The 14,122-nt window shown below is 36.7% G+C and overlaps 2 protein-coding genes and 1 long non-coding RNA gene across 3 annotated transcripts in view; 1 reads left to right on the top strand and 2 right to left on the bottom strand.

Moving 5' to 3' along the window:
- The window catches only part of sesn1 (sestrin 1), a 46,847-nt gene extending 43,237 nt beyond the window's left edge, over positions 1 to 3,610 (bottom strand). The window contains exon 1 of the mRNA XM_082147941.1: positions 3,320 to 3,610. Coding sequence (XP_082004067.1) covers positions 3,320 to 3,595 — 276 coding nt within the window. The 5' untranslated portion in view covers positions 3,596 to 3,610. The remainder of the gene's footprint in view (positions 1 to 3,319) is intronic.
- LOC309482595 overlaps positions 1 to 14,122 on the bottom strand; it is a 475,034-nt gene that overhangs the window by 104,190 nt on the left and 356,722 nt on the right. The gene's annotated exons all lie outside the window — the stretch shown is intronic.
- cep57l1 (centrosomal protein 57, like 1) lies at positions 5,063 to 13,567 on the top strand. Its single transcript, XM_082147721.1, has 11 exons — positions 5,063 to 5,309; positions 5,740 to 5,920; positions 6,793 to 6,969; positions 7,073 to 7,194; positions 7,354 to 7,470; positions 8,306 to 8,383; positions 8,486 to 8,575; positions 8,685 to 8,741; positions 10,281 to 10,510; positions 10,608 to 10,800; positions 13,174 to 13,567. Exons 1-11 carry the CDS (start codon positions 5,289 to 5,291, stop codon positions 13,471 to 13,473), a joined length of 1,566 nt encoding a protein of 521 aa, XP_082003847.1. The 5' UTR covers positions 5,063 to 5,288; the 3' UTR covers positions 13,474 to 13,567.

The following is a 14,122-nucleotide window of genomic DNA, read 5'->3' as shown; positions in this document are numbered from 1 at the left end:
GCTAATTTAAGACCCAAGGGAAGGAATCATTTTCAAAGCCTGGGTGGGCAAACAAATACACTCCTTTACAGCTTTCCATAACATGTGTTAATATCTATATCATTTTTTTTTATTTTATATCATTCCAAGAGGCCTGGCATCTTTCATTCGGGCTCATATCTAATGGGGGTAAACACCTTTGCTTGAAAATAGCCATATAATATTTTAAACATGAAATATGGAAACACATATATAAATATTATTCGTAAAACCCTCTTTGTGAACATCATTTGCAAAGTTGACTATTTGTGACTATTTTTGACTATTTTGTATTTGTAAAAAAATATTTCTCATGAACAACTAGCACCACTTCAGAGTGAGAAATGTGACACTATGAGCCATAACGAACAAAACACAGGCCTTAGGAAATTACATAATTTCTAAACTCCTTTCAGACCAGTGGACTGACACTGACCTAGATCTGTCTCTCTATCCACAGCTTCTCAGGGCTTATCACTGCAGAAACATGCATTAGTGCACACACACACACACACACACACACACACACACACACACACACACACACACACACACACACACACACACACACACACACACACACAACGAACAATGCCCAAGTCACTCAGATGTGATGCACAACCAGAGGACCCATCCTGTTAGTGTGTTATCAAGCAAAGTGGGCTGCACCATCCACAATGACAATAAAGATGCTGTGCTACATCAGTAATCATTTTTTTTCTTGGATTAGTGCTTTCTGAGGTCACATCCTGAGTGTGTCTATGCCTGCCAGCATATGTGTGGTGCTTACTGGATCAAAGGTCAATTAAAAAAAAAAAATGTCTCGGCTGTTGTGGCCTCATTTATCAATGCCCCTTGAATCACATAATTCCTGATATCAGAGCAGACAGCTTACTGCTGAGACAGACAGTAAGCAGAAAGGGTCAAAAGGTCAACACAAAACAAGGGAGGAACATCCTGTAATCTAATGAACCACAAAAAAGCATCTAAAATAGAGGGCTTTTTGAACAGAATAGGAAGAGATTATGCATTCACTTTTAAGTATATGTATATATATGAAGACCTTAGATGCAAAGACCTCAATGTGACAAAGTCCATCTGGCATTTTTCCTTTAAATGACATTTTTTATCAGGCTCCTATGTTTAGGGTTTCACTTTAATGGCAATGAAATGTTTATGAGTCAGTCAATGAAATGCCTTATTATATTAAATGTCACTGATAGAGTACAATTAAAAACACAAAAATCTAATTTAAAATGTTAGACTTTTAGGACTTTTAGACTTTAGACGTTAGGTTTTTGCATCTGAAGTCTTCATATATAGTTCAGACATGAAACTCTAGAGGGCACAGGCTGATAAGTCATTTACATGCAGTCTGCAAGTAATCACATCATTACCAAATGCACCATCTGATTGGCCTCTGCTGATCCTGCAGCCAATGAGATAGCTTGCTCTACATTTGAATATTCTGATCATTGTTTGTTGTAAGCTAGCCCTGCAGCGCTCCCTCTGGTACCCTCTACCTCCCTCAGCTCCACCTGCCTAGATATGCTACAGGATTTATGTATGTCTATTTATGTGGCGGCAGCATATCTGACATGCTCAAAGTGTCTGTGAATCTGTTAGCAGTCGCAGGTCTGCATGTACTCAACAGCCGCAGCAGAGCAGATCTACTCCACCAAGACCAAATACATTAACATTGCTATATTAAATAACATGCTAAAATTATTCAAAGAGTTGTCATGACTGAAATATCAATATATATATTTATTTTTTCACTAGTATAATTTCAATAATTTTTGTCCTTATAATATACATTAAACCAAACTGATTCTCACAGACCATTTTAATGATATATGATCATACTCAGAACCTTCAGTCAGAATATCCTCCTTGATCTTAAATCTTAATCTGTGTTCATGTGTATGTGTCTTTGCATATTTTAGCCATGGACACAGTGGAGAGACATTCTGGGTTAATTACTCACACATCTGTGTTAATTACCAAAGTTGCTGAAACTGCAACAACTACATGCTAATATTCTGACATCAAAAGATTCCTCTCTGTTTCTCTGATAAAATATTTTAGGGAAAACAACATTCTCCTTCTCTCTTTAGGATTACATTTAAAAAAAAATTGTGATAGCAAATACAGATTCAAAATAGTGATAGCAAATACAGATTCAATGTACAGATACAAATGCAATGTATTAGACCAAATGAATTTACAACTTTTCAGCATCATCTAAGAATGTGGAGAGTCCCTGATCCTCTCTGACCCCTCCACTGAACTCTGTGACAACAAAAATAGTATAAGAAATGACCCGCTCCCCTAGCTCCCCTAGCTCCCTTAACCCGGGCAGAGCTATTTTAAGTTGTGGCGTACATTAAATCCCATAAAAACACACATTGTAACTGCTGCACTTCACCTCCTCATATCTTGCCTATCGGCAATCTCAAAATATTTTGCTTCAGTTCTCTTGCAGTCTTTACTTAAAAGCTACAGGCTTGTTCTAATGTTAGTATGGTATGAAATTAAATGAAAAACAACATAGGAACACAGGGGAACATTATTAATGGCAGAGCCAAACCCCCAAATCACACTTATTTATTACTTGCAAACTGCCTTTAAATAAAATAATAAATGGTCTTTAAGGATTCCAACACTTTCATGATTTTTCCATGACTTTTCCAGTCATTTGCGATGAATGGATAAGAATTAAAAAACAAAATTTTATAGAGATCCCACTTACAATGAGTAAATATCCGGGCAAAAATAAATACTTTGGAATTGAGCATAAATAGAAACAATTATATTGACTATCAAAATGTCCATGACTTGTCAAGACCTGGAAATCACACTTTTAAAATTCCCTAATAATTCCAGGTTTTCCATGATGTGGGAATTCTGGTCATCATATAATTTTTTTTTTTTTTTTTGTATTTAAAATTAAGATAGCAACAGAACTGAAGATAATAATAATTATTATTATTTTTAAATATTGTATATGAAAGATTAAATTATGATTGATATCAGAGCTGATATCTGAGCAACTTTTTTCTAATTTCATTTAGATAAAGAAATTACACTCTTTCCAACTATTTCCACCCATATCATTTATCCAGCAGGTTATAAATGCACGGGGCTCGTTCTGCATAGATGTGGTAAAATTATACATCAACATATTATTTGCAAGGGTGTTTTCTTCTTTTTTAAAAGACACATAGAATATGTAGAGCATATGGCATTGTTGAACATATGTCATCTTAACTATAAACTCAGTAATTACTATAATACCTACCTGAACCATCTGGAGCAAACAGATGCATTTCTTCCTGACGTCTTCATAAGGACACCTTTTGGAGAGCATCAGGACATGGGCAAGAAGAGAGTTGAGATCACTGGACAGGGCATCCATGGCAGGGGGAGAGGAGGACTGTGGGCCCGGTATCGGCCCGATGTTCTCTATTCTCCTCATCACCTCCTGGTGAATGAGCTCCATCGCTGCTTGTCTGAAGCTCGAGTCTCTACTTCCCAGAGCATCCCACCTTCCCGCAGAGTCTCTCACATCCATCATTGTAACAGTCAACTATTCTTCAGTTATATAGCCTACACCTGACAGACAGACTGAATTATTCATATAGCCAAAACAATCCTAAACCAATCTTTCCAGCAAGCTGGCAAAAGAATTCTGCAAATCTCTCTTAAAATGTTCCATATTCTTCTAATATAAACAGACCTGCAAATGCATGGGCATGTCTTAGCAGGCATTGTGTGTATATAATCAATGTGCTGAATTAAACAAAAGTTTTAAGTTTTTTTCCCCCTGTTGTTTAAACAAAAGGACTGACACAATTTCAAAATGTTTAGGCAAATAATTATGCATAGTTTTCTATTTTTTTTTTAAACCACTAAATATAATATAAAATTATACAGTAAACGCATTGTAAAAAACAACAACCGTTAAATGACGTTAAATCAAGTTCTGTTATTAGGCAACTTCAGAATATAAGGTAACACCATTAATAAAACCACAGGTATGGTTAGTAATTATTAAGCGCGTACTATTATATTTTTGTGAAACATGTCAGATGAAAATACTTACTAAATTGACATTCTTTCTAGCCGTCTCTGTTCTGCTGCCGTTGAATGAGACCTTCCTGCGCTCTAGCTCTTCAGTCGATTTCAGTCCTTTGCACAGCGGCTTGAGTTAACAATTGATTGACAGGTACCACAGTCCAATAGTGTTCTAGAAAAAAACTGATGGGCGGAGACATACTCGCCGTGCACCAATTCAATGATTAGAAAGGCGTTCCTGTCAGGCCGCGCCTCCCAGTACTAGTAACACGGGAATTGTAGTTCAGAAGGTCGTTAATCTCAACGTTATCATAGTGGAGCAAATGCAACATAGAACTACAAATACCAGTATCCACATAAAAACATTGGTAACTGCAGGGGCCCCGCCACCACTTGTTTATCTCAAAACCCTTATGATTAATGCAAAGCTATCACCAGATATTAATCTATCTTATTCAATGGAAATATATTAAGTAATCGCTAAAAACAGAATAGATGTGACTATGTCATTACGCTTTATACTGTATGAGCAATGCACCATTCTTTGTGTTAAAAGTTCCTCAGTATGAAGGCATCCTCAGTAAAGAGACCTAGAAAACAAGTAGAATATTCTGAGATTGTTGTCAGCCTGACTAATCCAGAAATATTTGTAAGATAAGTGTAAATTTGTGAATTTATTGTTTTGAAATGTAATAACCTAAACCCTGACTTTGTGTCAGGGTCTGTAGAATTACAGCATTGTCAAATCTGTCTCATGTCTATCTATCTATCTATCTATCTATCTATCTATCTATCTATCTATCTATCTATCTATCTATCTATCTATCTATCTATCTATCTTATCTGAATGTATATCTGTGTTATTTTCTTTTTTAACAAATTAAAAAAAAATTGAAATCAGACAAGTATACAAACAAAACAGGCATCAACTGAACAATATTAACAAAATTACTACAAAAACACAAAAGGCAGACACAATAATCTTTTCTGATAACAGTATTTGTCTCGATTTTAGAAGCTGTGGTCATTGTTTGCAAGCGGAACCACTGAAGGCGGTAAAAGAAGAGGGAGATTTGAAACTGGGCGGCGCTGTTCGGCTACAGCTGTTGTTAACATGACACTCACAGCTAATTCATATGTACCTAGATGAATACATCATTCATTCTTATGTGTAACGAAGAAACTGATTCATAATGGATCACTTAGGAGATAAGGTAACTTATATATACTTTATACTAAATTGTCTTATTAAGGCTGTGTTTATTCTTATCGATGTTTACGTTGACGTTACATAACGTTAGCCTTATTAGCTTATTTGTGTATTGATTCGCCTCGAGCAGCAGTTTTGGGTTCGTTACGTGTTTATGCAGACACAACCATTCAACTATTTATCCAGGATATATATCTCATTTAACTGTACTATATCTGTTTATAAAACAGTGTGGCTAACATCATTTTTTGTCAATGTTTTTGGCTATTTTAAGCAGTGGTTCTCAGGTTTTTATATTATGTTTTTTTAACAGCCTTTTTAAAAGATGTTGACTCAGTATTTATAGCTGCGTTGTTATTTTTCGTTAGTTTTTTTGCTAATCTGCTAGCACTGCTAGCACCTAACCTATCTGCTAATTATTTTACGAATTTCAGAGTTTTAATCTAGACTCCCCGTCTAAACAGAGTTATGTTGGGAGTTTTTACCAGCCTCCAGAGACGCTGTCAAGGCGACTGTGCATGAACACAATCACAGATCAACTGGACAGAAAGAGCTCAGGTGTACAGGACATCAGTCCACAGCTTTATCAAAGAGTACCTGATGCCGGAAGTAGAGGTACATTGAGTCAAATAGATGCTGATCATGCTGTATCCAAATATTTAAAGGGTTAACGTTAGTTCCCCCAAAAATGAAAATTCTGTCAGTAATTACTCACCCTCATGTTGTTCCAACCCCGTAAGAACCCCGTTCATCTTCGGAACACAAATTAAGATATTTTTGATGAAATCTGAGAGCTGGCTCACTCCTCCATAGGCTTATGGACACTATAACTTGCTGGCCCAGAAAATGTATTAAAGACATTGTTAATATAGTCCAAGTGACTCCAGTGGCTCAATCTTAAGTTTATAAAGCGACAAGAATACTTTTTGTGCGCAAAAACAAACAAAAATAACGACTTTATTCCACTTTTCATTTCCTTCTCTCTGAGCCTCGAGTCTTTTCACGTAGTGTAATAACGTAGCGCGTCTGTGTTGCACGTCACCACGTATCACACACATGACTAGCGTTGCCAATAGTGAGCCTACGTTGTGACGTGCAACACAGACGCGCTACGTTATTACACTACGTGAAAAGACTCGAGGCTCAGAGAGAAGGAAATGAAAAGTGGAATAAAGTCGTTATTTTTGTTTGTTTTTGCGCACAAAAAGTATTCTCGTCACTTTATAAACTTAAGATTGAGTCACTTGGACTATATTAACAATGTCTTTAATGCATTTTCTGGTCCAGCAAGTTATAGTGTCCATAAGCCTATGGAGGAGTGAGCCAGCTCTCAGATTTCATCAAAAATATCTTAATTTGTGTTCCGAAGATGAACGAAAGTCTTACGGGGTTGGAACAACATGAGGGTGAGTAATTACTGAGGGTGAACTGACCCTTTAAGACCGAAATGTAAAAGTTTCCAAACAACTTTTCCTGCATTTGAGCAGCAGTGATATCAGCCCTGAAAACACTGCAGGAGAAGATGCGACGCTTGGAGTTGGAGAGAGTTCAGGCAGAGAGGAACATCCAACACTTCTCTCATGCTACTCGACACCAGCCAGATGCTTCCGCGCAGAGAGAACCGGAGAACAGCACACGAGAGAATCACCCCACACAGAGGAATGGTAACCGAAAGTGTCGAATAGCAGTTATTGATCTATTCTCAAAGTTCTTGGAAAGTCAAATAGAAAGTATGCACTATGTAGTCTCTGTCACGTTTCTTTTCAGGGCTGGTTTCTAAGCTTCATTCTGCAGAAAAGCGTTGCTCTCTGCTGGAAAAACAGCTCGATTATATGAGGAAAATGGTGGAGTGTGCAGAGAAAGACAGAATCACTCACACAGACAGACAGGTGAGCAGGCTGACAAAAACAAAAGTGCTTGTGCCATAGGCTATATTCCAATATGCTGTTAATTCTCATCTGGAAAATACATTTTGCGTGGAAACTTTCAATGCCCCGCTTTATCCCTCTCTCTCTTTTCCCCCCCCCTCAACTCTAATTGGTGTTTAGGAATCTCTTTGTAAAGAGAGCAAACATACTGACCTACAGATGCAGGTGCAACTCAATAAATTGGAAAGACTGGAAAATGAGTATCTCAAACTCACCAGTACACAGTCTGTGGCTGAGGTACACGCATATACCTAGGCTATATGTATTATATTATATTCATAATATAATGATTCAATAATACATGATATAGAAGTTTGGAAACATTAAATAATTGTATGTTTTTGAAAGAAGTATCTTATGCTCACTCACTCATTTATTGAATAAAAAATACAGTAAAAACAGTAATATTGTGAAATATTATTACAAATTAAAAGACGTTTTCTATTGGAATATTTTTCAAGATGTCATTTATTCATGTGATGCGAAGCTGAATTTTCAGCATCATTACTCCAGTCTTCAGTGTCACACAATCCTTCAGAAATCAATTCTAATATGATGATTTACTACAACATTTATCAATGTTGAATTTTTTTTTGCTGCTTAACACATTTGTGAAATCAGTGATACCATTCAAACATTTGTGATAAGATTAAAACATTTTTTATCAAAAGTGACAGTGAAGACATTTATAATGTTACAAAAGATTTCTATTTAATAAATGCAAATAAATGCTGTTCATTGAACTTTCTTTTAATCAAAGAATCCTGAAAAAAGTACCACCACTTCCATCACCAACATTGATAAAAAAATAATAAGAAGAAATGTTACCTGAGCAGAAAATCATCATATTAGAATGATTTCTGAAGGATCATGTGACACTGAAGACTGGAGTAATGATGCTGAAAATTCAGCTTTGCCATCACAGGAATAAATTACAAGTGTAAAATGCACTCAAATAGAAAACTTTGTATTTGTATTGTATTGTAAAATTGTAATGTTTCTAAACTTTTGACAGGTACTGTGTATAGGACACAGTTTTCTTTTTTTTAACTGTGATGTCTTTCATTTGCAGAGGAAGATTGAGCTCTTAGAACAGAAACTTTTAGAGGAGGAACATGAACGCAAACTTGTGCAGGAGAAAGCAGAGGAGGTAAAACAAACAAAAAAAGATTTATGAATCATGTTAACTTTTCCCTTAGAAAAACATCTTTCATTAAAAAAGCATATTTGTCGTCTCCTTGACTTTCATCAGTTGCAGCGAGAGCTTGAAAACAATCTCCTCTCCCTTTCTGCTGCCACTCAACCTAAAGGCAAGAAAAAGAAAGGCAAGGCCTCTTGCAAGGTAATATTGTGAGCACTAGGTGGCAGTATATTTACAGAACAGAATACTACTGACATAGTCTTCAGTGAGTGGTGTTAATGGTAGTGTTTTTTCTTTCATATTATGGCAGAAGGTGGAAACTGCCCACGCTCCTAAAGCTAAACACCTCCCATTTGTGGCTGGAACAGTGAGTATGACCTCATCCTGACACATTGGTTATGATTTACAGTTTTAATCATATACAGTGGTCCAAATGTCTAAAATTACTGATGAATATGTATATACATTATATAAAGATAAAGAAATACATGACTGTTCAAAGGTTTGGGGTCAGTAAGGTGTTTTTATTTTTTATTTTTTAAAATAAATAAGCCATTTCCATCAAGGATTGCTTTCAGTGAATCAAAAGTGACAGTAAAGACATCTATAATATATAATGTTACAGAAGATTTTCATACTTCTTCATTAAGGAATACTGAAAATAATTTATCACGATTCACACAAAAATGTTAAGCAGCACTGATTTCAACATTGATAATAATAAGAAATGTTTCTTGAGCTGCAAATCAACATCAGGTGGATCATGTGACGCTGATGATTGAAGTAATGATGCTGAAAATGCAGCTTTGCCATCACATCACAATTCAATTATATTAAAATAGAAAAAAGTAATTTTTACACAAAAGCTATTACAGCTTTTATTGTTTTTGCCAATTTTTTTTTTTAGCTTTGGTTAGCATAAAACATAATATACACTACCATTCAAAAGTTTGGGGACAGTAAGATATTTTTTAATGTTTTTAAAAGAAGTATCTTCTGTTCACCAAGGCTGCATTTATTTGATAAAAACAAAAAAACAGTAATATTGTGAAATATTATGACAATTTAAAAGGACTGTTTAAAAAAAAATGTATTTTAAACTAATTTATTCCTGTGATCAAAGCTGAATTTTCAGCATCATTACTCCAGTCTTCAGTGTCACATGATCCTTCAGAAATCATTCTAATATGATGATTTGATGCTCAAGAAACATACATTATTATCAATGTTGAAGACAGTTGTGTACAAATTCTTTTCAAAATTCTTTGATGAATAGAAAATTCAAAAGCACAGCATTTATTTAAAATAGAATATTTTCTAACATTATAAATGTCTTTACTGTAACTTTTGATCAGTTTAACTCATCCTTGATGAATAAAAGTATTGATTTATTTTATTTATTAAAAATAAAATAAAAATTCTTACTGACCCCAAACTGTTGAACGGTCGTGTTTAATGTTACAAAAGCTTTAGATTTCAGATAAATGCTGTTCTTTCGAACCTTCTATTCATCATAGCATCATGAAATAAAAATGTAAATAACTGTTTTCAACATTGATAATAATCATAAATGTTTCTTGAGCATCAAATCATCATATTAGAATGATTTCTGAAGGATCATGTGACACTGAAGACTGGAGTAATGATGCTGAAAATTCAGCTTTGATCACAGGAATAAATTACAGTTTAAAATATATTAAAATAGAAAACAGTCATTTTAAATTGTCATAATATTTCACAATATTACTGTTTTTTTTAATTGTTTTTTATCAAATAAATGCAGCCTTGGTGAGCAGAAGATACTTCTTTTAAAAACATTAAAAAATCTTACTGACCCCAAACTTTTGAACGGTAGTGTGTATATATATATATCAGCATGTTTAATGTTAATATTTCTCTCTCTCAGTCGACCAGTCCCAGCCACTCAGTCAATGCCAATGTTCAGAGTGTGCTGCACATGATGAAGCACAGAAACCCACGGCTGTGTGAGAGAGTGAGCGCTCTGCATAAGTCAGGTTCTGAGAACCAACGGGTCCATCGCAGGCCTCCGTCCTCCCCCAGTAAGGTGGCTTCCACAATGGGCGGCCTATCTGAACTTCTGCTCGCCCTTCAGGATGAACTGGGACAGATGAGCTTGTGAGTAACACCATCCTGACCATGAACAGATCAAGATTAGCTGTTGAAATGTGTTGGCGGGGGGATTTAAATACTGTTTTGTGTGTGTGTGAGACAGTGAACACCAGGAACTGGTCAAACAGATAGACGAGACCATTAAACAAGAGCTTCGTGACGATCTGGAACGAGAGCTGGACTGTCTGGTCAAGAGAATGGAGGAGAAAGCCGCTCAAATCACCAAACTGCGCAAACATCAGCAAACAGTGAGTCTTTACATTGTTTTTTTTACTAATTATAGTTACAAATTACACATTTAATAGTAGTTAAATAAAAACATTCCCAACCCTCATCAGGGGCGGTTCTAAGGTCAGTGGATATTCGGGGCTTTAGCCCAACCTAAAATTGAGTATTTTTATTTAAGGGAATTAATTAATTATAAAAGTGATTTAAGGGAATAAAGAAAAAGAAAGGCTTATTGTATTAGTGAAATAAATGTAACTATTTGCAATTTTTTTTTAAAATTTTTTATTATGCATGCATTCTCTCTAAATGAATCAAGGAAATTATAGCATATTTTCAATTCAAAAAGGCAAAATTTGACAAATAAATTAAAAAAGTTGAGTAATTTGCGTCACCGGATACTGTCGGTAGTTGAACATTTCTATTGTAAAACAGTCAAATATTAAATGTTTATCTACTTACATTTTACCAGGCATTCGTTCACTTCTTTAATCATTTTGACATCGATGAGCGAGACCGCTGAACTTTTAGTCATCCTAACAACAAACAGAGCGGTGCGTGATGGAGTGCATCAGAGCAGCATCAAGAATGTAAAATATATTTGCATCTTAAGTTTATTGCCAATAATAATGACAGGTTTGCGAAAGTGCAGAACTCGATGAGCTCGCGCAAAACACATCTTCAGCACAGCGACTCATTTAAATGCCTCTGATTGGCCGATGCGTTCTACAGACATGTCTGTGATTGGCTACAATGCTCAACGCTGCAAAAGCACGTCGTAACTACCTTTAATGCAAAGGGAAAAATATAAATAAAACTGTAATATGCATTTTTCATGATTAGGTAATCGCGGCTGCTGTAATCTTATTCACATTTATTTTTCTGATTTAATTGTTTTGCTCTATGAGAAAGACAAGGTAACAAAATATTCGGGGCTTTACTAAAAACATTCGGGGCTTAGGCCCCCTTAGCCCAGCCCTAGCGCCGCCCCTGACCCTCGTCCTGGAGTACTCCCAACACTGCACATTTTATGCCGGGAACACACCACAATTTTCTAAGTCGTCGCGTCGCTGTTCTTCTCACGCTACATGACAGTCTGGCTTACCATTTAGTTGCTGTTTGAATAGGAAGAATCGCAGACAACTCTGTCTGGTCTACAAACTACGTTTCATAGCCAAACACACACACAAGATGTGATACAGGAAATAACATAAAATCACACGCGAGACTGGATTTCTTCTTGATGCATGCAGGAAGCTTGTTATCCAAGTTTCCTGTGCGCCGATTTGCAGCGATAAAGATTTCACGAGTTCACACTTACAAATAAGTCAGATAGAATAAAAGCGTATTTGGCGTGCTGTCCGAGGAGAGGAGAGGCTCGGTATTCGGCCCGAACCCCCCCCCGTATTCCTGGCTGTGAAAGATTGAGCCAAGAGTGAGGAGTCGGGGGGAGTGGAGGGATGCTGGAAAACTGTCAAGGAATGTTAGGTGAGTTGACAGAGTGAATATATATATATATGTGTGTGTGTATATGCTTCTTCTCATGCTGATAGGGTAGACATTGTAATTGTTTGATGACAAGTTGATTGGATTGATTATTTGAACGTGCTTTTCCCGAACTTTGTTTATAAAAAGAAGAATATGAAGGACAGAATGGTTGCGTATGGCTGATGTTGTTGCACGTCTATGACTCCTCCCCCTGAACGTGCTCTGTATCCCTGTATCTCATTAGCTGTAGGTTGTCACTGATGTAATTTCCAGTGAAAACACATTTCATACGGCATGATTTTGGGTGTGTCTCAATCAGCTCTACCTAGCTCCCAAGCTCATGAATCAGCTCATGAATATCATGTTCACGAATTCGTGCACTGGTAAGGACAGTAAAGGTTCACTACACAGTGACGTGAAAACGCCCTCATTGTACATCATCACTTCTGGTATTTATGAACCGCAGATAAGCAGAGCTGATATCTTTCTAAAACGACTTGTAAAGTTATTTAAAGTACATTAAGAGAAATACTTTTTGCTTGTTAAATATACGTGCAACATTTCATCTGTAAATGAAAGCTAAATGTTAGCTAGATTATGTTCATGACCTGTCTAGCGATGCATGTTTTTGCTGAAATAGATTAAAATAATTTTAAAAACATCTATTGCGTGTCATTGTGTAGTGAGTTGGCTCACGTGATTTAAGTTTTGCACTTCAGAATTTCCTTAAGAGGTAACACCGTGAGCATCGATGCCCCCTGGTTTTCATGGTGCATTGTGGGACTTTTTAGGGTGCAAACGTTTCAGTGCACTGGAAGGATTCTGCGCTTGAGACTGCCCTTAAAGTGGCCGACTCTCTGATCAGTGCCCTGACTACTGAACTTAAGGAGCTGATCGAGATGCACCCTCTGAGCCACAGACGGGTCCAGATATGCTAAATATTTCACGGGCATTGGCGACGCCAGTGTACTCCAGGACCAGGATTGGGAACCACTGCTATAGCAAATAACCGATACATATCAAGCTGCTCTGTGTCTAACTGTATGTTTTTGCTCTCCCAGCCATCCTGCAGCCCCAAGCAGACGAAGCCACATCGGACCGCCAGTGTAGAGGCCAAACCATTGCCACCATCTCCTGTCAAAGCCTCACCCAGCACGGGACAGAGCAGGAGCAGTCATGAGTCCCTGAAGCTCCTCAGAGAGACACAGAAACTGTGTTCTAGCCTCCGCAGACAGGACATCACATGGGAGACATAGTTATATTATCCTGAAACACACATCCAGGGCACAGAAGAGTCATCGCAGTTCAAGAGGACACTGGAATGATGCCCTCAGAAGATCACAAAATACTGATTCGTCTACATCCAGGAAGCCTTTATAGCTTTCAATGAGTTTAACTGATTTTTATTTCTGTTTTGTTTGAACAAGTTGTAAATAAAATATCTACGTATGTTTTAAAGTGCAGACCAACTTGGCTTTTTTTAATCTGCAGTTTATTAGCAAGCTGATCTCAGTTAATTTCCTATGGATAAAATCAAATCCCACTCTACATTTTCTGGTTCGGTATGAAGTTTCACCCAGAAATAAGACAAAATAATAATAGATTTAAACACTTATTTTACACAATGAGTTGAAATGTTGAGGAGGCTTTTTATTTACTTCACCCAAAAAGTAAGAGAAAATAACACCAGGAAAAGGTAGGTCACGAGGGGAAACGCGAGCATCCTTGCAGCATCAGCTCTTTCTTATGAGATTTACAGTCAGCTGACACATTGTTTCCTCCACTGTTTCCACAACAAAATGATCCCATTCTCCGACGTATCTTATTACACAAGTACACAACCACGCTGTTCACCTTGAGAGACCACAGATGTGAAAAACTTTGTACAAAAATATGTAAAAAGGG

Source organism: Leuciscus leuciscus, assembly GCF_965113295.1.
Source record: "Leuciscus leuciscus genome assembly, chromosome: 19".
Lineage (NCBI taxonomy): Eukaryota > Metazoa > Chordata > Actinopteri > Cypriniformes > Leuciscidae > Leuciscus > Leuciscus leuciscus.
Note: the sequence above shows the minus strand (reverse complement) of the source record. Positions and strands in the feature narration are given on the sequence as shown.